This window comes from Poromitra crassiceps (genome assembly GCF_964638095.1).
Source record: "Poromitra crassiceps genome assembly, contig: HAP1_SCAFFOLD_382, whole genome shotgun sequence".
Classification (NCBI taxonomy): Eukaryota; Metazoa; Chordata; class Actinopteri; order Beryciformes; family Melamphaidae; genus Poromitra; species Poromitra crassiceps.
The window spans coordinates 22,618-48,100 of record NW_028152022.1 but is presented as its reverse complement, the minus strand read 5'-3'; the positions used below and the strand labels follow the sequence as shown (position 1 = coordinate 48,100).

The 25,483-nt window shown below is 42.3% G+C and overlaps 1 protein-coding gene across 1 annotated transcript in view; it reads right to left on the bottom strand.

Annotated features, from left to right (window-relative positions):
* LOC310771162 (uncharacterized protein) overlaps positions 1 to 23,935 on the bottom strand; it is a 29,358-nt gene extending 5,423 nt beyond the window's left edge. The window contains exons 1-3 of the mRNA XM_083663823.1: positions 23,610 to 23,935; positions 23,159 to 23,416; positions 99 to 198 (exon numbers count right to left, since the gene is read on the bottom strand). Coding sequence (XP_083519949.1) covers positions 99 to 198; positions 23,159 to 23,416; positions 23,610 to 23,796 — 545 coding nt within the window. The 5' untranslated portion in view covers positions 23,797 to 23,935. The remainder of the gene's footprint in view (positions 1 to 98; positions 199 to 23,158; positions 23,417 to 23,609) is intronic.
* Between the last annotated feature and the right edge of the window lie 1,548 nt (positions 23,936 to 25,483).

Genomic DNA, 25,483 nt, shown 5'->3' with positions numbered 1-25,483 from the left:
TAGTGTAACAAATGAATGAATGAATGCATGACTAAATTAATGAATACATTTTAGACAAGAGATTGAATGTCATTGTTCTGAAACAGAGCACAGCTCACCTCATCCACAGGAAGACAGAGAGGAGTATGACAGCCAGGAGAACAGCAGCGGTTCCTGCAGCTGCTGCTATTGTCCATGTCCACGTCCATGTCCCTGTGTCTGTGATCCAATGAAATGTGAATTAGGTGGATTTTCTTTTTAAGTTAATTTATTGATGTTAAAGCGTAAAGTTGTCCATCACTAGAACAGATTTCTGTCACTTGGACTCCAGAAAGACTGTAGATGCCTGATTGATCTACAAATCACTTCCATACAATACCAAATCTAATCTGTCCCATTTACTGTATTTCTCACATTATTCCAGTGGTGGAGCATCTACCTGCATGCATTCATCTTCAGCAAAGGTAATAATAGATTTAAGATCTTGATTTCCAGTCTTCTTGAAACAGATATACTTAACATCATTGCTGCAAGTCAATGTCACTGACCTGCTACATACTGTTTCACCAGAGGACTCACTTTTTGAAGGGTCTGGCTTGATATTAGCTTTATACAGATGTTAATAAAATATCCACCAGTCAGAAAGAAATATGTTGTTATTGTGTAAGTGATGTAATATGTTTGTGATTCTTAATGTGATACCGTAATAAGGAACAATTGTGAAGTTCAAATGCAAAATAACCTATACCTGTAACACCTAAACACTCCTCATCAAATATCTTAAAGCCGTACTCACCTGTGACAGTGAGCGTATCTTCAGGGGAGTTGATGTGTTGGAGGGTTGTGACACCACAGGAGTAGGTTCCTGCATGCTGCCTGCTGCCTGGGTCCAGAACCAGGTGTTTGTGCTGGCTCTCTGGTGAGGTCAGAGGTCGTCTGTTGTAGTACCAGATATAGGTGGTGTTGTCAGCCAGAGGACAGCTGGTGCTACAGGTCAGTGTTACTGTCTGGCCCTCTGTCACCACAGCAGATGGAGTCACCTGAACCTTCAGGGCTGAGAGATGGTTAGACTGATCACTCAGTGTTAAAGATATAATATTTCAATCAGGAGAAAATTATGGAAGGATGTTCTTATTTCATGATTGAAATCACAGATGAGTCTAGAATTCACAGAAAGGCTCACAATGAGCCCCCATCAGGAAATGATGCTCATTAGAAGATAAAATGACACAACAAAAATGAAGACTTACCTGTCACAATTAAAGTGACTCCAGGAGCACCAGATTTTTGCTTTTCCCGGTCATCTATTAGGAATTTGAATGTGTATTCTGCTGAGTCACTTTTTGTCAGGTTTGTGATTCTGAGGATGTGGTGGTTCTCCATGTTGTCATGATACACATGACGTGCATCTTCTATCAGACTTTCACTAAGCACCATGCCAGGTTTCCTTATACTATAACCTAATTTAGGCTTGGACTGCTGGTCACTGGGATATGAGTAATCACTAGAAATGTCCACTGAAGAGCCTTCCAGCGCACAGATTCTCCTGAAATATAGATGAAAGACTAAAAGTGAAATCTCACTTTGAATGATTGAATATCACTTTTAAATATAATACTTGCATTCGATAATCTGTGAAGAGAACAGGAAGGGGAAATGACATGTGACAAAGGGCTGGACTTGAACGCAGGATGTCACAGTTAATATAGTATGTGCCTTAACCACAGAGCCACCAGGATGCCCCAAATCCTTGTTTTATTCACCCCATTGTTTTTTCCAATTCTGCCATTGCCAATTCCAGATGTGCTCACAGTACCCAGACCCCCTGTGGACGGAGGAGGGAGTGAGGAGTTTTTCCTGGAGAGCATAACACATGCAGATGCGCACACTCTCCACCCTAACCTGCTAATATCTTTATAAAACAAAACAATAGTTAAATCTATAGCACTTCACCAAAAAAAATCTTATTTTGTACATGATCTCACACATATCCAAAAACACACATAAAAACAAATCTGCAAACTCAGTTTGCAGACATTAATTTACTTTGACAGTTATTGATAATTGTCTTGAGGTAAGTTGTGGACCAGTGATCTCATCGGAACAGAACCATTGGATCTGTAGGCTACTCTTACAGATCCATGACATCACTCGTCCATAACCTAACTCAAATCAACTCTCAATGGCTGGGTTTCCCAAAAGCTTCTTTGCGCTAAGAAGCTAATTTAACCCTTCTTAAGGCCTCCTTAAGAAGCAAACGCATTTCCCAATTGCTTCTTTACGAAGGCATGCGTTTCCCAAAAGCTTCTTAGCGCTAAGAAGCTTCTTTGACCCTTCTTAAGGCTCCCCTAAGAAGCCAACGAAGCCAACGTGTTTCCCGATTGCTTCTTAGCCTAAAATTATCTTCCAATTATCTTCCGTTAAGAAGGCTGCGTTTCCCAAAAGCTTCTTAGCGCTAAGATGATCTTTCGTTAAGAAGGTTTTGTAAGAAGGGTCTGGGGCATTCTTAACACCTTCTTAATGACAAAACACTGGCAGATCCAGCCGCGTCAGGCAAAAGGAGATACTTGTGTCCACTGTTCCTCTTGTGTTTTTCCCTTTTTCCTTTCTTTCATGCACCCTTTAGTGTTTAAAATTGGGGAACACTTGAAAATCTCCCCTCTATGTATGGTTACTTGTGTTTTAAATGTTTTACCATAGGCTATATTCCTCTAATCAGAATGGATTCCTTTTATAATGTTGTGGATTTATATAGCACCTTTCACAGAACCCAAGGTTGCTTAAATTCTGTAGTGTTTCTCTGTTTTGTTGTATGCTGTGTATATAAAGCAATTTGAACTGCAGTCCATGTCTGAAATAAATAATGTTTAATAAAGTTTAACATGACCATGATTAGGTTATTCTACAACAGTGTTTCTCAACCACTGGGTCGTGGCCCACTGGTGGGCTCAGAGTGCCATCAAGTGGGCCGCAGAGGCCCTCTCACATCGAGATGGTGGACAGCTCCAGTTAAGATGCTTCTTAAGAGCCTTCTATTTTTTTTATTTTTCTCTTCTGTTAAGAAGGCGTTTGGGAAACACTTCTTTGGAGCCTTCTTAACTCCTTAAGAAGCTTCTTAACTCTTAAGAAGCTTCTTTGTTGGGAAACTCAGCCAATATCTGTCAAACTGAATGCAAAACTGTCTACAGTTGTCGGATATGTATGAGATATCATGTACAAAATACAGTAAAAAAGCATTGTTTTTTGGTGAAGTGCTCCGCAATGATATTAATCTCATAAGTATGGTGTGACAAGGAAAAACACATAATAATGGGCGGCTGTGGCTCGTCATCCACTAATCAGAATTAGGGCTGCAACTAATGATTATTTTCATAATCGATTAATCTGTTGATTATTTTCTCGATTAATCGATTAGTTGTTTGGTCTATAAAATGTCAGAAAATGGCGTTTCCAAAGCCGAAGATGACTTCCTCAAAATGTCTTGTTTTGTCCACAACCCAAAGATATTCACTTTACTCTCATAGAGGAGTAAAGAAACCAGAAAATATTCACTTTAAAGAAGCTGGAATCAGAGAATTTTGACTTTTTTCTTAAAAAGTTACTCAAAACGATTAATCCATGATCAAAATAGTTGTCGATTAATTTTCTGTCGATCGACTAATCGATTAATCAATTAATTGTTGCAGCTGTAATCAGAATGTCAGTGGTTTGATTTTCGGCTCCTCCTCGAAGTCTCCTTGGGAAAGATACCGAACCTGACCAGCAGGCACGGAGTGCATAATCGGGCACGTCGGGCTGCGGGCAAATGCCCGGTGGCCTGGCCTGGCCTAAAAAAAAAAGAAAAAAATGTTTGGTGCCCACAGTCAGGCCACTCACTGAACAGCAGGCCAGGTGCCGCCTACTGGTTTACTAGTGGTTTTATTACTTTATTCAGGGTTAAAGTGGGTGCATCTCATTGTAAAATTGGACTCGGCCCAAATTGGGCTTCAAACGGCCCAAATTGGAAACGGCCCAAATCTGGCTTCAAACGGCCCAGATTGGGCTTCAAACGGCCCAAATTGGGCTTCAAATGGCCCAAATCTGGCTTCAAACAGCCCAAATTGGGCTTCAAACGGCCCCAATTTTTCGACGCCGGCACGCACGTCGGCCCGTATCGGCCTGGCCTGCTTGGTATCTAATGCCCGGCCTGAATTATGATCCCAGTCCGCCCCTGCTGACCAGGACTCATTCCCCCCTTCACTCCCGCAGACACGGCCGACCATGTCTGTAGGAACGTCTGTCCAACCTGGAAGTATCGTGACCAGGCATTGAACCTGGGTCTCTGTGGTGATAGCAGAGTGCTTTTACCTCTACTGCCCAGACACCCCTCAGATCAGATTTTTTACTGTCTTTTAAACATTGCAGACTAATCAAACAAAGGTTTCATAGCAGAAGTTATGCAGTACTGTGAGTTGTTTCATACTCACAGACTGCAGGAGAGCGTAAATCCTTATGGTCTGTTACAGCACAGGAGAAGCTGTCAACAGAGGAGCTGGAAGTAGAGATGACGTCGTCGTCTTTGAATTGTCCATTCTTGAACCAGGTGTAGGTGGGTTTGGGGTCAGTCAGAGTGCAGTTGGTGTTACGTCAGTTTGGCAAACTTTCCCTTTCTGGTAACACGAGTCACTTCAACATGTAGTTCTGTTGGGAGATGATGAATTTTCATCAGTTACATGGCAATTTCTTTTTAGAATTTTAAATTTCAATTAGATGTTTAACACATTGAGTGCCACAGCGCTTCAGTAAAATTGTCTGGAGCCTGTGCCAGATTCACTTCCATTCAGTTGAAAACAGCTATAGAATTTTTTCTATTATGGCTATATTAACGGGGCTGGACTTTAATGAAACAGTGAACACTCCTGCTTCTTCCAAAGAAGAAATTTTGTTTCTAGACAGTTCCATTATGAAATGACAGCCTCTCAAAAAAGTGCACTTTCAAGGGTTTTCTGTCATTTTTTTTAACTTTCCAAGATATAGTCCCTTTTATGAATACCTTTTGCACTCTAATTTCGAGCACATTCACTGACTCTGGCTGGTGTTTTCTGATGTGGTGGCGTGTGGTGTGGTTTCTGTGCAGCCTGTGTGCCACACACCCCTCTCCCCCCCCCCCCCCCTCTCCACCTCTGAGCTGCGGGCTCCTCCCACACGCACAGAGTTTGTTTTCTCGACTCCGTTTTTGCCCCGGACAGATCCCAGCGCCCATCAAGGAAATGATGCGCGCTGGCAAACGCGACTGAACGAAAAGGCTTGGCCGTTCGGCTTCGGATGCTGGCTTTCTAGGAAATCGTGTGGAGATAGATAGAAGCATAAGAGCTCAGTTGTGAGCGCGGATGCAGCCGAGCCCACTCTCCGCTGTAGTGTAGACAGAGCAATATATACGGCTCTGGCAGAAAGCATGCATCGGTTTCCACTTTGATCACAGCTTTCTCCGCTGTCTCCTGTACAAAGTAAAGGATCTGAGGTGGGTGGAGCAGCTCCTGTGACGATGTTTAAGGTGGCGCCGTGTGATCCCTTGAAGGGATTCATGCTCACTGGCTGGGTACGACCTTAAACAGCAGAATTATGGAATAATATGAATTATGATTTTAGGACGTCCACAGACGTCCTTGGCACTCCTCGTTACTTTTTTTTAGGACGTCCACAGACGTCCTTGGCACTCAATGTGTTAACGTGAAATAGCAAAGCAGGCTTATAAAAACATGACAGGAAGTAATTGTGCCAGTAACAAAAGGTAAATGTTCTAATTTTGGGTTTTGCCAAAGGCTTGTGGAGAAGTCAAGTTCTGTTGATGTGGATGTAATTATTACTGTTTGCCCATAGAGGCTGATAAACATTCTAGATTATTTAATGCACTAAAATACTTGTGTGAGTTACTGAGTGAACAGGATGGATAACAGCTAGTCTCTAACCTGTGGGATATGTGATGGAGCAGGGCTGCTCAGAAGAACACATCCTCCCTTCAGCATAGGTCACACTAAAGCAGGCTGATGTGACAGAATCTGCAGGAAAAGAAACAACATACATTCTTATATTAATGAACTTCATTACAGTACTGGAGTGGAAACCTATAGGGGGGATACATTGCATTACAGCATTATATTAATGAGCATAATTTAACATTTATTTTATCACAATATTTCTTAGTCATAATTTAGGTTTTTCATCATAGCTATATACAGCCCTTTTATTATTTTTAAGAAAATATGTCTTTCTTGTTCCTTTATCATAATTCTCTAATGTCAAAGAAGTTATGAGCTAATGTCACCACTGACCCACTGAGACTTCAGGGGCTCTGAGCTGCTCGTAGCCTTTGACAGCACAGGAGTATCTGACTGCTTCCTCACTGCTGACCAGGTGTTGGTACCAGGGAGACCAGTCCTGATAGAGAAACACTCCATTCTTGTACCACATGTAGACTGGAGGCTTTTCAGTCAGATCACATCTGGTGCTACATATCAGTGTTACTCTCTTTCCCTCTGTCGCTGTGACAGGAATCACCTTCACCTGGAGGTCTGGAATAACAAATGACTGTTAATTGTACTGATATTATTCTCAAAGTAATAAATCACTGAGAAAGAAGCACTGTACCTCTAACAAGGAGAGAAATATCACTGGACCAATTCCATTCTGAGTTGTCAGTAGCTTCTCTGCAGCAGTATTTATTTGAATCAGTCTTTCTTAGATCATTGATTGTTAGGGTGGAGTTACTCTCTTTAGACTTATCATACATAACACGATCATCTACAGAGACCTCATTCTTCTGGCCCTCCCAGTCTACAGTATACCATATCTTGCTTGAAGTGGGATGTGTAACTGAGCAGGGCAGATCCACTGATGAGCCCTTCAAGGCACAGATGCTGTTCGCTTGTTCCAATCCTGAAACAGAAGCTGACATTATCAAAATATCTGGACAGATTTCTTCATCTAAAATCATGGCTTTATAGGCTATTTGAATGATGATAGCCTGCTGTGAATTAAGTGCACTTGAAAAAGTTCATTTTAACACTAGAAAGACCACAGCAGTCATTTTGACCTTTTTGAAATTTACATGTGCAATAACTTTGTTGAATTAAAAAAGTGCAACGCTGCTGCTAGCTGACTTTTCCTAAAAGTGTCTGTATTGGCATTTAAAATAGTTTGTATATGAATTACACAAAAGGCAAAGAAAATGTCATTTTTACCTAGAAAGACTATAGGCGGCTATTTTGACCTCACTGAATTTCTCAGGGGTTCTAGACCTATTTTTTAGTCTATATTTTCACATTTTGGTGTTGTTTTGTCTTTTTAAAATATATCTTAACACAGTAATTGCATTAATCTCTCAATTTGGTATTTATCATGAGAGATTATAGAGTTTGGAATCTAGTGGTCAAAATGACCACTTACGGTCGTTCACCTTGTTACTTCATTAGCAAAATCTTCAGATTATGACTTATATTTTCTAAGTAAGTCTCTTATTGAAAATGTGCTCTTCAATTGGCCAACATACCAAAAATCAATAAAACAAGCCTTAACACAGACAAAAGTCCCAAGACTATTAAGGGCCACATTGTACAGGTTAACTGATGTTGTCATGTTGTATCAACATCAACAACTTCTTCTGCAACTCCACTTTACAAATGATCATTATTTGACAAGAGATAAACACAATCACTTCATACCTGAGAGGCACAGCAAAGCCACAAACACACATCCAGCTTCTGCCAACAACATGGCCGCAGTCCTTCAACCTCCACAAAGATGACTGAAGAACAATATTTGAAGCGTCCGTATCACAAATCCATCATTCATGAAATGATTTGTCCAAATCAACAGCACTCTGCTGACAGAGTGAGTGAGGGCTGAGAATGTAGAAGTTGTGCTTTTGGACAGAGTCAGTGTGAGGGCTGTCTGCACAAAGCCTGCATCTCTGATCACACATTCACTTCCTTCCTCTTTACAGGAAGTTATTACCGTTCTTACTCAAATGAACCTCAAGAAAGGAAGCTAATAGATGTCAAAGTAGGCCTAACTCTCAAAGAGTAAACACGCACACAGGGCTCCAGGTTCAGTCATTTATTTATTATTGCATCAATTGTCATTGTAAATCACAATTCATATTCTGACAGAAAAGGGTTGTGTTATAGCTGCAGAGCATCAGTACTGGAAACTCTTTACTCATTTCTGTGTGTGTGTGTGTGTGTGTGTGTGTGTGTGTGTGTGTGTGTGTGTGTGTGTGTGTGTGTGTGTGTGTGTGTGTGTGTGTGTGTGTGCGTGCGTGGTTGATGATGTCCGTTTGTAGCACGGGAGATGATGTCATCAACCTACGTCATCAGTGGGACCAGGGATGTGTTACTGAACGGGCCTACCAGGCCCAGGGGCCCAAGAGCTCAGTGAGCCGATAACCACCTACTGAGGTGCCCTTGAGCAAGGCCCTTAACCCCGACCGCTGCAGTGGGGCTGCTCAGTGCACCAGCAGATGTGAACAGGGCGCTCCTGAAAAAGAGAGCATTGCTCTCAGTGAGACTCCCCTGAATAAATAAAGGTTAAAAAAGAATAATAACCCTCAGCCTCTTCGCAGGGCCACTGTGTATCTTGCCCATCTTGCCTGGGACCAAATGATCCCTTAGGGCCCCAACCCTTTATTTTTGAGAAAATGTTCCTTTATGTTTATTTCTTGTTATACCATGGTCTGGGTGAATACTCGATTCTGATTGGCTGCAAGGTGTCCATTAAAAAGTGATATTGTACAGTGATAATGGACACCTAGCTAAATGGTCTGTTCACCGTTCATATCAATGCGCCATAGTTTCAAGAGTGGTATCAAGAGAGCTGTTTGAGCTCTATACCCCCGTTAAGGGTTAATATGACAATTTTGGAACTTGAGAAAAAAATTGAGTCGGTCAAAGTAAGTATTTAAATCACCCCTGTGTGCTCAGTTTATCAAAAATAACTCTTATTTACAATTTTGATTTTCGTTTCGGAGATTTTTTAACGTGCATGAGCGGGGGCGAGCCCGGCCTTTGACACAGAGAGAGAGAGAGAGAGAGAGAGAGAGAGAGAGAGAGAGAGAGAGAGAGAGAGAGAGAGAGAGAGAGAGAGAGAGAGAGAGAGAGAGAGAGAGAGAGAGAGAGAGAGAGAGAGAGAGAGAGAGAGAGAGAGAGAGAGAGAGAGAGAGAGAGAGAGAGAGAGAGAGAGAGAGAGAGAGAGAGAGAGAGAGAGAGAGAGAGAGAGAGAGAGAGAGAAAGAACTCATTTTCGTTTCGGAGATTCCCTCTCCTGAGAGAAGCCGGCTCTGTTCTGGTCAGCTGACAGAAACCGGGCTCTCAGCTGTCAACTGTCAAACCCCCTGTTTACACCCTGCAGCAACCAGCAGCCAGGCGCTCTGGGAGAGCGCGCGCTGCCTCTTATCACTGATACAAATCAAGTCAAGAGGAAATAGATGAGATCAACAAAAATAAAACAACGCAATGGGCAGTTAACGGCAACACACTGAGAGACGTCCTTGTACAAAACATACCTGGACTCCAACATACTGAAAGCAGATAGTTTTCACTCTACTCCTGCCTCGCGCCATTTACGTCTTATAAGACCCCGCAGACATTAACGCAATTCCCTGGAATGCGAGTTTAAACGACCCAGTTACATGGCGTTGCATTCTTAGACATTGCCGTTTTATTTTGTATGTTGTTACATAGGCTACGATTGGCGAAATTATTAGTTAGCTTGATTCTAGAATTGTGCCAGGTGAAGAAACTAAGCAGCCATTTTATCCAATGATAGCTTAATCTCGAGGGGACTATTTTGTCTCGCCGGTTCTCAACTCATATTCAAGGTTATGAAAACTAGATTTTGATTGCAAAATGCATGGAAATATAAATGAATGGTCTTGTTTTGTTTCTTTGGCAAGTGACCATGGTATAAGCGGGTTAATGCCCTTCGAGGTGTCCATTATCACTTTTTAAGGGACTTCGCGGAGGCAACCGGTCCTTGGCTGCGCCTCGGACCGGTTCACGCCTCTGCGTCGTCCCTTAAAAAGTGATAATGGACACCTCGTCGGGCATTAACCCTTACTTATTGTGCTCTTGGCTTTGAGTGTTCAGGTGCTGTGCTGTAAATCTAATGAGATGCAGGTGAATGTATGTCTTACAGGCAATGTACACCAGATGCGTACAGCTGGGTTGCGGATCCGGCAAAACTGCCGGATCGACTCTCGCCCATGTTAATAGATGGGCGATACATGTTGTACGGAAGAATTACTCACCTGTTCTATTTTTGTCGGATCCCGCATACGTCCATACAGATTACATGTACATGAGTGTTGGTCTGTTCGCAGCCGTACCGGAGTCGTACCGCATCTATTCCGGAGGCGGTGTACATTAGCCCTTAGTCAGGCCAGGATTAACAGTGTGGAACCCTAGGACATTGGTTCCCAAACTGTGGTCCATGGACCTTACTGTGGTCCATGGACATTTCCCCCCACCCCCCACAGAAAACAGTAAGTATAGATGTACGTTTTTACATATACACATTAACCCGGAGGAGTAGCCGGCTACCAAACAACAAATTACTAGTTTACACCATAGATTGACTTGAGCCTACAAACACCATTTTAGGCTTTACACACAGAAACACTGTATTACATTTGAATCCAACTCATACTCTACTCCCAGTAGCATCAGACAAAGCCCTAACTTCACTAGTTTAAAATAACAACTAGAATCATGGCTGAAATCCCAACAATCATGTAATCATTAAGAACCAATGCTAAACAGTGCATCTTTTATTTTATCTTTAATTTTGTTGGTGTTGTATTTTATGCTTTTTTACTTAAATTAGATTATGTACATGCATGTACATGCATGTGTATCAGATTTACATTGTAACTGTTTTATTGTGTTTTTGATTGTCCTTGTATCATCTAGGGACCCAGGGACTGCAGATGAAATTTAGCTTCTTAGCTAAGTCTGGGACAGTCTCTGACTGTCCATTGTCCCTGTCAAATAAAATAATGAAGAAAAAAGAAAATAAATATATCAAAGACACCTTGCTAAAATGTATTGTTTCCATCATAATTTTTCAAAGGCCTGAATGAAGACTAAACTGCAGGCTTAGACTGTAGGATTAGACTGCAGGCTTAGACTGTAGGCTTAGACTGCAGGCTTTGACTGTAGGCTTAGACTGCAGGCTTAGACTGCAGGCTTAGACTGTAGGCTTAGACTGTAGGCTTAGACTGTAGGCTTAGACTGCAGGCTTAGACTGCAGGCTTAGACTGTAGGCTTAGACTGCAGGCTTAGACTGCAGGCTTAGACTGTAGGCTTAGACTGCAGGCTTAGACTGCAGGCTTAGACTGCAGGCTTAGACTGCAGGCTTAGACTGCAGGCTTAGACTGCAGGCTTAGACTGTAGGCTTAGACTGCAGGCTTTGACTGTAGGATTAGACTGCAGGCTTAGACTGCAGGCTTAGACTGTAGGCTTAGACTGCAGGCTTAGACTGTAGGCTTAGACTGCAGGCTTAGTCTGCAGGCTTAGACTGTAGGCTTAGACTGCAGGCTTAGACTGTAGGATTAGACTGCAGGCTTAGACTGTAGGCTTAGACTGCAGGCTTAGACTGTAGGATTAGACTGCAGGCTTAGACTGTAGGATTAGACTGTAGGCTTAGACTGCAATGCCAAACCATTACAGAGCATGACTTAATCAAACAGACAGGCAGACAGACAGACAGACAGACAGACAGACAGACAGACAGACAGACAAACAAACAACACATTACAGAGATCTAATGCAACTTCAGCACCACAGACAAGGCTCCATTCCACCAAAGACAAAGCTCAATAACTGTAGCAAGCAGTCACTTCAGGTGAGATGATGTGACAGTGGGACCTGCAGAAGGTGAAAGCAGCAGCACATTGAGACAATGGGATGAACCTGGACTTTAGTCCTGATGCAGCCCACCTCAATCAGCTGGACACCAACCATCCTTGTTCTGTCAGCTCCATGGCTCAGACTAAACTGTGCCCGGCTTGCCGGTTGGGTGGGCCTCATGTTTTTAAGCACTGTGATTGGCTTGAAGATCTGAACACGGCCAGCCAGCAAAGTTGGTGTAAAACTAACCAACTCAGTTGTTTTAAGCCACCAAATTCTTACTGCTCTGTATTTTTTTTCCAGACCGTCATCGGATGGCGTGGCCCACTGAATATATTGCAATGCTGTAGACTATTCATTATTATGGTTGTTATATCACATACCGCACGTCCAGTTCAAAGAGAAAACTTTTCCACAAGCATCAACTCGACCACTTCGTTCTAAAGTCATTTAAGTTGTGAAAACAATCTGTCACCCTGAGTCTACAGTTAGGGGCAGGGAAGATCTCTCACCCACAGTTAACTGGCAGGGTTAAGAAAAGCCTGACTGTGGTGAACACACTTGAGGAAGTAGTTTTCAGCCTGCCTTCTCAAAGTTCCCCCAGTGAACAGATTTTCTCTCACCACACAAAATGCTTGAACTGGACACATTCGAATGTGATCATGATTCTCATTATGCATATATTCTCTTAGTATTCAATATTAATTTTGGCCGTGGAGTATGGCTAATATATAAAGAAAATATGACAAAGCTTATAAACAACTGAATTTTAATGGGTGGTGCCCCACCAACAAGGCAGATTAGCTGGTGCCCCGAAGCACTCGCCTGATGCGATATATGAATAATCCAGCCCAGAGTCTAGTTGTTATTCTGGCCTAAATTGTGCGCTGTGAGGAGGGGGGAGGGGCTTTATGCATCCAGGTCCAGGGGCCTGTCATGTCATAATCCACCTATAAGTGGGACATCATCAGTCACCACTGGCCCACTCAAAGATTGTGGGACATGATGACATCATCAGTCACATCACTCAAAGATTGTGGGGCATGACATCATCAGTCACATCACTTGATGATTGTGGGGCATGACATCATCAGTCGGGGGCAGTTGATGTATTTAGAGAAAAAAGTTTTAGAGAAAAAAAATGGCCTGTTTGTCGACGGACAACAGATGACGCAAGGTTCAAGCGGGGGTATGCTTGGCGTCCAAACTGCAGTATAGAGGAAAAGAGGACACCGTACCCAGACCTGAGTTTTATGTGTGTGTAGTCATGCTTATAGTCATGATGTCGGGGGACTCAATATAGATAAACTGATTTATTCTATTATGCAAATCCATTGAGTCCCCTATACGTTTTTAGCTCTTTTTGCAACTGTTGCGCCTGTTGCTTAATGCCCTTTTTATACTCTTTTTTAAAGTTTTGTTGTGATGCTTTTAAATGTCCATGTTATTCTCTTCTTTTATTCTTTTATTTTCCTGTCAACCATTTTATGTGAAGCACTTTGAATTGCCTCTGTGTATGAAATGTGCTATACAAATCAACAATTGTGGGGCTGGGGCCCACAGGACAGACATACATACTGTAATACTGTACATACTCTACATACAGATGGTCCGTGTCAGAACGGACACACATGTCACTTATAGAAGCGGCTGCACCGCTTAAAAAGAGGCGGCCTGGGAGAACCCTTCACATGTTGCTGCTACACATTGTTGGTAATGAGCCAAAGAAGGTTGAAAATGTTGAAATTATTTGAGATTTTAAGTGTTCTCGTTACTCTCATATCCGTAGTATATCATGGTGAATAATTATTTTCACAAAACAAAAGGAACCAGGAGAAGCTCACACACTGATAGAAAAAATGGAATGTCCACTCCAAAGGTTATATATATATGTATATAGATATATGTTTATATATATATTACATTATATATTATGGAATTTCGATGCTTCTTAGCCGAGACAACGCCAGTTTGATTAACATTTTTTATTTAATTTTTTATTTTTCTTTATTTCGTTTCTTTCATTCTCTAAATATTTTCTTTTGCACTACAAAGGCTTTTTGAGACTGTGTTAAAAGGGTAGACATAATAAGCCCCGGCTTCAGTCTACACCTTTTGGTCCTGTTTGATCCACATGAAAATTCTTGTATTGATTATTGATTTCTGGAACAATATGACCAAATAAACTAATCAATCAATCAATCAATCAAGGTTCACGGATGTGAAGATGCCATATGTTTAATGGTCCATAAATGAATATACAAAACAATACAAAGGTGCTACCATGTGAAACAAAAGAAAGAAAACTGAACAGAAACGTTTCGGCTACAAAGCCATGACTGAAGATGGCTTTGTAGCCGAAACGTTTCTGTTCAGTTTTGTTGTTGTCTGTTCAGAGCCTGTAGTCATTAACTCACGACCCAATTGTTTTTTTTATACCATTCAAATGTATTTAGCCAAAAATAGTGCAGTAATACACAATGCCTTCATCCCGACCCACCAGCCGAGAAACCCTGCATTAGAAGGTACAAATCCAGCTTTCAGCAGGGGGACAATTATGGAACTTTAACCCTTTAACCCTTTATTTGGTTTCCCCCTGAACACCAAAGTGGAGGTGGAGAGCTTCAGCTCAGGTCTTTGAAGCACAGGATTGTGAGTACAAGTGCCTGACCTGTGGTCACTTTGGCCCAATCCAAACCCCCCCCCCCCACGGCCATACCACTTGGCTCTACCCCCTCCGTTTTGTGTGCTCATGTGTAGGTGTAGGGTGTCAGGGCTCATGGTAAAATACATCATATAGCCCTCAAAATGAAGCGTTTTAAGATCAAATATTAATATTACTTCACTTAAAATAGCCAATCAAAAATTAGGCAAAGGACTGTTGCTCGTTATAACAGCTCGTTATAACAGCATTTCAGCAGAAAATCACTATTTGGGGGCAACCAGGGGATGTCCCCTGCCCCCAGCACGACTGTCAGCTGGGGCAGGCTCTCTCAGTTCGGCTGTGCAGGGAGGGGAAAGACCCAGGGCAGAGACATCATGAATGAACCAGGGCAGAGATATCATGAATGGTGATATTTCTGGAATGCATGTTACAAAGTTGCATCTACATTAGACTAAGATACAGCATATATTTTGCGTCTAATTTTTGCATGTTTATTTGCAAAGATAATTCAGATTTATGGGCATCTGCCACCGAGCTCATAAACACGCCAGACAGCACTGATGCCCCGTGCAGATGTTTTTCAACGTTCAGCGGCGTTTTTCGTGTGTAGACGCCTGCTGCCTGCTGGTCGCTTGGTGCTGCTGCTTGATTGGCTGTCTTGCTGTATTTCCTGGATCATGTGTTGGCTTAGTTCGAGCCTTAAAACTCGTTATATTTGGATTTATCGAAATGTCTATGGAGAACTAGCCACGCTAATACCAGCGCTGACAATGGGCCAAAAAGGTCCAGCTCAGAGGTTTCCAAAGTGGGAGGTGGGCCTCCCCAGGGCGTTCAAAACAGTTTCAGGGGAGGCTCAGTGAGTGGGGGTGATTTATTTGAGTTATTTCAGTTTGAGTTATTCTAGTAATTTGAATAAGAGTGAAGGCAGCTTTTTCCATGGAGCTTTTTCCGAGAGGAGGCCCATGGTCTCAGATTTTGGAATCCTCTGGTCTAGCTAATCCACAGCCTACAGTTAGGCTGGAGCTAATCTATAGCCTACCCTAAACTATTCTGACCTCCCTCAACCAATGATGGAGAGCACCGATGGCCCCCACCCCCGTAAGATGTGAGAGCGAAGACCGGGCCGAGACACACCGGAACGCCCCTCCACCCCCAGTGCACGCAAGGCAAGGAGGTTTTCGATAAATGACGACCACACGTGTGCAAAGTGTGACATGAAAGTCACACATCTGCTGTGCAGTGGAAGCAGCAGCCAGCAGACAATCGACAGGCTTCCTTTATTTCAGATAGGAGACTATAACAACCCGCTTCATATGCCATTCTAAGCTATTTTTCAGAACATTCTTTAACAGACTCTTAAAAAGTGATGGGGACAAAATTGTCCATTTCAAAAAGTGCCCACAGTGTGAATGACACCTAGATGTTCCGGAGATGGTAGAATGGGTGGTAAAGATGAGTATCTATTATTTTCTGTTGTTTTCTATCAAACTGAAACTGCAGCCAAACAGCAACATGATGACTTTAACACGTTAACTTGACCAGTGAAACATCAGTCAGTGAGCAACATCTTCACTTCCTGCACCAGGATAGGCCCACCACCTGAGCAGCTAACACATGATTTTTCCCCCACCCCTTTTTCACCAAGTCCCTCCCTTAGTTAAGCATGGGGAGTGATGATTGTTGGTTGGGTTTAGGCAGGAAGAGTGTACGATTGGTTAAAGTTAGGGGAGATATCAGGGTAAGCCAATCAGAGCAAGAGTAGGGCAGGACTTGGTGGAAACTGGGTGGGTGGGGGAGGGGGGATGTGCAGCTCACACACCACATTTCCTCTGTGTGTGTGTGTGTGTGTAGGGGGGGGGGGGGGCAGGGTAGGAAATTATCTTTTTTGAGAAGGGATTTTTTTTGCCCTTTTGAAATGTTTCAAGACCATTTGGATAATTTCCCAGGCACTTTTATCAAATGTTATGATTTCCCCCCCCCTCCCTGCTTTTTATTTTTTGTTTTTGCTCCAACTGAAATGTTTTATGGTCACTCATGCAGATTCAGTATGCCACTGGTTGGCTTGGTTCCAGCCTTTATAACTGATTTTTCGAAATGTTTATGGATAAAATGAATGAGGAACTATCTTCTGGGGCAGGAGATGTCACGTGAGTGTTCAGCTCTATGGAGGTGGAGGGCTGGCACTAGAATATAGCCTTTGAGATTAGCCTTGTTATGTTGTAATGAGCCAAATCATTACATTTGATGACTTAATTCTACTGTAATCCACCACAACCCCATAAAGACATAACAGCTGAAGATCTTTCTTGTTCTTGCTTCTTATCAACATAGAGCAGGGGTGTCAAACTCATGTTAGCTCACAAGCCACATGTAACCTAATTTGGTCCCCAGTGGGCCAGACAAAGAAAATCAATAACAACATAGAAATGACAAAACCTCCACATTTCAGCTATCATGAACACATTCTCAAATACTGTCTGTAACTGCATTATAATGGACTGGAACTGTGCAATTCTCTATAGTCAAGGGTAATGAAAATAATTGAGCATTTAGTGATGAATACAGAAAACATGAATAGGCTACTTATTATTTAACTTGCTCCTGAAACCTGGTACCTCTTAGCCTTCACAAGTGCATCACATTGGATTGAAGGACTTCTCATGCTGTGGGCCGGATTGGACCCTTTGGTGGGCTGGTTCTGGCCCTCGGACCGTATGTTTGACACCCCTGACATATGGCTCATTTCCACCACATTTTACTGCCCTGCACAGCTCGTCACCACTCGGCTCTAATCGTATCGGCTTGATGGACGGTTTGCTTCCACCGCGGATCATCTGCCCCCACCCACCCCTGCCCACTGCTGGTCGTCATAGCGACCGCATATCTGTCCTTCGCTTATAGCTGAAGTAGGCTATAACATAACATTACAATTAAATCCATCCACAGAACTTTTAAACTGTTTATGAAATACTGGTGCCTCTAAATGACCTACAGTGTACATGGGCGAATGTGACAATCGACCAGGAGAATGGATATCACTTTGTAGTTAGTCAAACTCACAGGCATGCGCTGCGCTGTGCGGGGACGGGAGAGGCGCAACAGAGTGAAGCCTCTACCCCGCGGCCTCTCACCAGGCAAGACCGCGGCTTCACCAAACACCCGCTGCGGCCTAGCGGAGCGCTGCAGCCTCCACTCAGCTACAGAGCTCCCTGAGCGAGCAGCGGACTTTTTTCTCAGACAATTGCCACGATTTTATTTCACCGGAGGCAAAGGCAGCAACACAAAAGACTGATGGAAATATACATAACAGAAGAGAAGGTAAGCCCACTAAACTGGTATGCAGCCACCAGCATTGCATATGACAGTCAGTAGACAGAGTAAACACGATTCTGCCTGACCAATCAGTCGTCAACAATGTTTTCACGTCACCGTATGAACCGGGGTTCACAGAATAGAACCACGACGAGGCAGGTACTAAAAGTAGCACGACTCGACCCCAATACAACCAGGGCTGGGATAGTTTTTAGTGGTGGAATGAGACCATTTATCGAGTCGAGCGGAGCGGGATCGCGCTACTACCTGCGGTGGAAATGAGCCAAGAGAGGACGTTTTTAGCAGTTTTACTTCCACTGTATTCTTTCAATTTAACCTTTAACCTATATTTATCTAGGTAGCCCCACAGACATTTAATTAAGCTCATTATTTTTCCAAGAGAGACGAGGCCAATTTTCAAGACAGACGTGCTCAATTTTTAAAAGGATCAATTTTATGTTCACAGAGTGGAAAGATTTGATTGTAATATGTAAAAGAAATCAACACATGAATCAGAGACTTTCGCCTGTTAACTGAAGGACTGGATGTTGTTCCCAGTAAAAAGGAAAGGAAAGTCACTCTGCCACTTTATTTGATTGAAGCTTTATTGAGCCATCCACTCTCTCAGTAACACTCTGCTCCACACACACAATACCACACATGAACTGTAGAGAGAAGTAGTCTGCTCTGTTGGTCACTGAACAAACACTGGAACATCTGGGGTGAAGTGCCTGGCTCAAGGGAACGTAAGCTGTGGTTTTGGAGGAGACCACTGAAGATTCTCCAGTTTGCAACATTAACAGTTTCAACAACATAGCCTCAAACTGTGCATGACAGACACAGATTTCTATCTGTTCCACTTTATACTTTATAACACTGACACTCCAACTGACATGTAGCTGAAAACATTAGCATTTACACTGTTAACACAATGAAACAGCTACTGGATACGGTGGATTATGCTAAATGGTTTTGAGCTTTAACTGCAGTGGAGTGTCTGTGGATAGCCTGAGTGGAAAAGCTATAGAAACTGGTTCATTTTGAGCATGCTTTCATAAGATTCATAAAGAAATACTCAAACATTATATGATGTGTTACACGTGGAACAGCAAGAAACATTATTTTAAAGAAAACCTGTTTGGGGTTTTCACTGTCACCACCTATCAATGCTACATTTAAAGCTGCTTAACATCTAGAGACACATGTTACCAAATACAAGCTCAAAACAGCTAACAAGAGTAACAGCTTGTTGTTAGCACTAAGCATCACAACAAACTACTACATTACATTCAATGCAAAAAAATCTCCATCATAATCTCCATCATAACCATAATCTGTTGAGTCTGAAAATAATATGAATATTAAATATATTATTAAAATAATATCTGCAGTGGGGTGAGATGATTTCAGTTACTTTATTATAACACAATTCATCTTGTTTCATGAGTATCCAAAAAGTGGCAATAAACTGAAGTAGGGGAGATCCAATTATTTTAAACAAGCTGAATGTTATTATAATAATACATTCAATTAAAACAAGATGATCTCACTTCACGAGCACAAATTAAGATTTCAATAAAATAAGGTTTTTGGGCGTCCGGGTAGTGCAGCGGTAGATTCCCTTCCTACCAACACGAGGGTCACAGGTTCGAGCCCCCGAGTTACCTCCGACTTGGTCGGGCGTCCATACAGGCACAATTGGCCGTGTCTGCGGGTGGGAAGCCGGATTAAGGGCATGTCCTGGTCGCTATACTAGCGCCTCCTCCTCTCAGTGCTCACTCAGCATCACTGTTGGGTCTGTTGAAGTTGACAGCAGCATACTAGACCTCCTCCTGTCTCTGGGGCTGAGCTGATTGGACGGGGAAGTAGAGAGGAACCTCCTCCTGTCTCTGGGGCTGAGCTGATTGGACGGCAGAGTAGAGAGGAACCTCCTCCTGTCTCTGGGGCTGAGCTGATAGGACGGTGGAGTAGAGAGGAACTTCCTGGTTCTTAGAAAAGTGGGCACTGCTTAGTGAAGCTTAGGCTGCTCTGTTGGTTTGCCCTGTGCAGCAGGGATGGGCATGGGTGTCTTTAGGCCTGGGCATTGGGGGCTATATATAGCCCCGAATGTTTTATGAACTGTTTTTTCTAATAGCCCCCAGATCTATTCATCTGTCATTCATGCTTTAAAGCCCTCAAATATAACATGATATGATAGCCTATAGTTGATCAGGAATGCAACAATTTGCTTCCTCTCTGTGTGCAAGTAACCTATATAGAAGGAAGAGACATCACAGTGTTCAAATGTTGCATTGGGGCTAGACTTTGGGGACAGTTGTATTGAAGTGAATGGGGCAGGCACGGAAAGTCCCACTATAAACCATCATACAGTATCTGTGTTGTTTCACCTTTGATTGTAAAATCCAAACACTGTGATGTGAGCAGTGTTGGGCTCGTTACCTTAAAAAAGTAATATATTACTCGTTACTCGTTACTCTTTTTTAAAGTAATATTACTTTACTTATTACTCCATGCCAACAGTAATTCGTCTACTCGTTATATTACTTTTCCGTTACACCCCACAAAATTGGTATTTGCATCCTTTCTCATCAAAATTCAGACGCGTATGTGTGAATACAGGTCTAATCACTTTGTCGGCGCACAGCTAAAGCTTCAAACTAGCTAGTATGAATCCATAAGTTACATGCTTGATGAAGAGCACAGCTGGCTCAAATTGATGACAAGACGCAATCTTTTAAACAGCTTCTGTTATCAACAACGCAGTAAGTGCACTGCCAACACATTCTCAATACAAAATGTACATCTTTGCATAACAAGTTTGTACATTAGACCTGCAACATTAACCTGACAATAATAGCAATGTTACCAACCGATAAAAGCCAATAAATGAAATGTCCGCCAGCAGTGGACAGTGTGCCCTTGTCAGATTTACCATTACATTTCTCTGTATTTTAATAGCTTTATGGTTTCTGTGCTCACCTTTGGTGGTAGTCTAGTCCATGAGCTTCATATTGTGCTGTTCTCGTAACGTTAACGTTATGTGTTTTAGGAGGTTTGAGGTGTTTTTCGCAGTGGAAAGTCTTAGTATCTGGACACAGGTTATATTTCACTTTGATGTTCTTGTCACCTTAGTTGTCCCATTACTTTCCCAAGTAATGGGAAAATATCCAGCCGCTGAAGGCGGACATTCCTCTATGGCTCTGCTTCCAACCTAACACGGTGACGTCACGCATTGTTGTACACTAACCTTATATGACATGCTGCTTGGAGATGCTTGGAGCTTGTTTGGTCACGTGAACGTCGACTACATGTCATTTTGCAGCACATCGCAATCACGGAATGGAATAAACAAAAGTAAGGATGTAACGAGTTGTTTTATCTTGGGGTAACAGTAATATTATTACTGCAATTTTATTAGTAATTTATTACACTACTCGTTACTGGGAAAAGTAATATTATAATAATAACACGTTACTAGTAACTAGTAACGTGTTACTTACTGCCCAACACATGGATGTGAGTGATGTATTTTGCTTCTTTATAGGTTCCTTCTCAGTTTGTCAATCAAGGCTAATGCTGAAGTTGAACATGAATTTACTATGGGGACTATCTGGAACTCTCTTAAGGACCCCTGGTGGTCCTCAGACCCCACTTTGAGAACAACTGATTTAGTTTTTCAGTATTCATCTCAAATTGCTTGAAATGTGTACAATTACCTGTGTACAATTACCAATTACCCCAACAACCTCCCTAAAGAGGGCTGGGCTAAGCCCCCAATGTCTTCAGACCCTAGAAACGCCCCTGCATGGGGATGGGGCTCTGGCGTACAGCGGATATGGTGTCATACACAGCACCAGGGTGGCTTAACTGGGTAGAGAACATAGAACACATTATTATCATTATTTTACATTACATTGCATTTTAGTATTTTGGCTGATCCCTTTTATCCAGAACAACATAAAATGATCACAACTAGGTTAGACTGATTTGGGCTTTTGAAAGCTGATTCTCAATAGCAATATTTTTTATATTGAAGGTGCAGACAGCCATTGTTTGGTACAGTGTTTGCAAGTCAATGTAGTTCTGGTCTCCATCATATCGGTGGTGGACGACATGCTGACATTTCATATTTAACAAAAGGCTGATAGTGTAAACTCATACTTCAGTCTAACCTATAATTACAAGATGCTTTAATTCCTACATTGCCATCATGACAAGCAACTACCAATACAAAGGTCAAAGCTGCAGTGCCCATACAAATAAAGAAAATATATTTCTGTTCACTAGAAAGATATTTATGACAGAGCAATTTAAGAAATAAGAGCAAGGGAGAAAAGCTGTAACATTTCCCAAACAAGACAGAAACATGCACAATGTTTATATTTTTGCAATGGAATTGTTTAATTATTGTACTTCACCTGCTCATATGTCTGTTGTCCCAGGTCCAGGAGGTTGAGTGGAGGTCCTCTTTCTTCTGGTTAGTGTAACGAATGAATGAATGAATGAATGAATGAATGAATGAATGAATGAATGAATGAATGAATGAATGAATGAATGAATGAATGAATGAATGATAAATGAATGAATACATTTTAGACAAGAGATTGAATGTCATTGTTCTGAAACAGAGCACAGCTCACCTCATCCACAGGAAGACAGAGAGGAGTATGACAGCTAGGAGAACAGCAGCGGTTCCTGCAGCTGCTGCTATAGTCCATGTCTCTGTGTCTGTGATCAAATTAAATGTGAATTAGGTGGAACAGTTTTTTAAGTTCATTTATTGATGTTAAGGAGTGAAGTTGTCCATCACAATAGATTTCTGTCACTTGGACTCCAGAAAGACTGTAGATGCCTGATTGATCTACAAATCACTTCCATACAATACCAAATCTAATCTATCCCATTTACTGTAATTCTCTGATTATTCCAGTGGTGGAGCATCTACCTGCATGCATTCATCTTCAGCAAAGGTAATAATAGATTTAAGATCTTGATTTACAGTCTTCTTGAAACAGATATACTTAACATCATTGCTGCAAGTCAATGTCGCTGATCTGCTACATACTGTTTCACCAGAGGACTCACTTTTTGAAGGGTCTGGCTTGATATTAGCTTTATACAGATGTTAATAAAATATCCACCAGTCAGAAAGAAATATGTTCTTATTGTGTAAGTGATGTAATATGTTTGTGATTCTTACCAATGCAGAGAATTGTGCATAATGTGATACCACAAAAAGGAACAGTTATGAAGTTCAAATGCAAAACCTGTACCTGTAACACCTAAACACACCTCATGAAATATCTTAAAGCCGTACTCACCTGTGACAGTGAGCGTATCTTCAGGGGAGTTGATGTGTTGGAGGGTTGTGACAGCACAGGAGTAGGTTCCTGCATGCTGGCTGCTGACTGGGTCCAGAACCAGGTGTTTGTGCTGGCTCTCTGGTGAGGTCAGAGGTCGTCTGTTGTAGTACCAGAGGTAGGTGGTGTTGTCGGCCAGAGGACAGCTGGTGCTACAGGTCAGTGTTACTCTCTGGCCCTCTGTCACCACAGCAGATGGAGTCACCTGAACCTTCAGGGCTGAGAGATGGTTAGACTGATCACTCAGTGTTAAAGATATATTTCAATCGGGACAAAATTATGGAAGGATGTTCTTATTTCATGATTGAAATCACAGATGAGTCTAGAATTCACAGAAAGGCTCACAATGAGCCCCCATCAGGAAATGATGCTCATTAGAAGATAAAATGACACAACAAAAATGAAGACTTACCTGTCACAATTAAAGTGACTCCAGGAGCACCAGATTTTTGCTTTTCCCGGTCATCTATTAGGAATTTGAATGTGTATTCTGCTGAGTCACTTTTTGTCAGGTTTGTGATTCTCAGGACGTGTTGGTTCTCCATGTTGTCATGATACACATGACGTGCATCTTCTATCAGACTTTCACTAAGCACCATACCAGGTGTCCTTATACTATAACCTAATTTAGGCTTGGACTGCTGGTCACTAGGATATGAGTAATCACTAGAAATGTCCACTGAAGAGCCTTCCAGGGCACAGATTCTCCTGCTGACGTAATTCACACTCCAGCAGTTCTTACCCTCAGTACCTGAAATATAGATGAAAGAGTAAAAGTGAAATCTCACTTTGAATGATTGAATATCACTTTTAAATATAGTATGTGCCTTAACCACAGAGCCACAAGGACACCCCAAATATTTGTTTTACCCCCCCTCCCATTTTCTTCAAATTCTGCCATTAAATTGTCAATTCCTGATGTGCTCACAGTACCCAGACCCCCCTGTGTGAGGAGTTTTTCCTGGAGAGTGTAACACATGACATGCAGATGCACACGCTCTCCACCCTAACCTCCTAATATCTTTATAAGACAAAACAATAAATAAAGGGGCACTTCACCAAAGAAAATCTTTTTTTGCACATGATCTCGCACATATCCAAAATCTCTAAACAGTTTGCAGACATTCATTTAGTTTGACATTTATTGATAGTTGACTTGAGTTAAGTTGTCGACCAGTGATGTCATCGGAACAGAATCATTGGGTTGAAGTCTTGGCCGGAAACCATATGTTTTCTCGTGGCTACCTTGACAGTGGCCCAGGCCTCTGGTAATCCAAAATACGGTAGACCAGAGAGGGTAATAGCACACTCACTCAGTGCGCTTTTAGCCTCTCTGGTCTATTGCTCCACCTGCGAGGAGCGAGGAGTTACCGGCAGGACGTAGTGCGGGGGGCGATCGCGCTATTCCCCCCAGTTCCCCTCACTCTGGAACAGGCGCCCCGACCGACCAGAGGCGGCACTAGTCCAGCAACCAGGACTCATTCCCCACCGGCTTCACACCCGCAGACACGGGTCATATCTGTAGGAACGTCTGTCCAACCTGGAGGTACCGCGACCAGGCATTGAACCCGGGTCTCTGCAGTGGTAGCAGAGTGCTTTTACCTCTACTGCCCAGACACCCCTCAGATCATGTTTCTTACTGTCTTTTAAACATTGCAGACTAATCAAACAAAGGTTTCATAGCAGAAGTTCTGCAGTACTGTGAGTTGTTTCATACTCACAGACTGCAGGAGAGCGTAAATCCTTATGGATTATCACACCACAGGAGAAGCTGTCAACAGAGGATTTGGAAGTAGAGATGTGGTCTCCGACGCTTTCCAATTGTCCATTCTTGAACCAGGTGTAGGTGGGTTTGCGGTCAGTCAGAGTGCAGATGGTGTTACAGGTCAGTTTGACATCGTTTTTATCTCTGGTTACAGTATCAGGACCCACTTCAACATGTAGTTCTGTTGGGATGAGGAATTTTCCATCAGTTACATGGCAATTTTCTTGATTATATGTTTAATGTGAAATAGCAAAGCAGGCTTATTAAGAAAAATTACAGGACATAATTGTGCCAGTAACAAAAGGTAAAATGTTTAATGTTTAAAACTTTTGCCATAGACTTGTGGATAAGAAGTTCTGTTGATGTGGAGGGAAATATTACTGTTTGCCCACAGAGGCTGATAAACATTCTAGATTATTTAATGCACTAAAATACTTGTGTGAGTTACTGAGTGAACAGGATGGATAACAGCTAGTCTCTAACCTGTGGGATATGTGATGGAGCAGGGCTGCTCAGAAGAA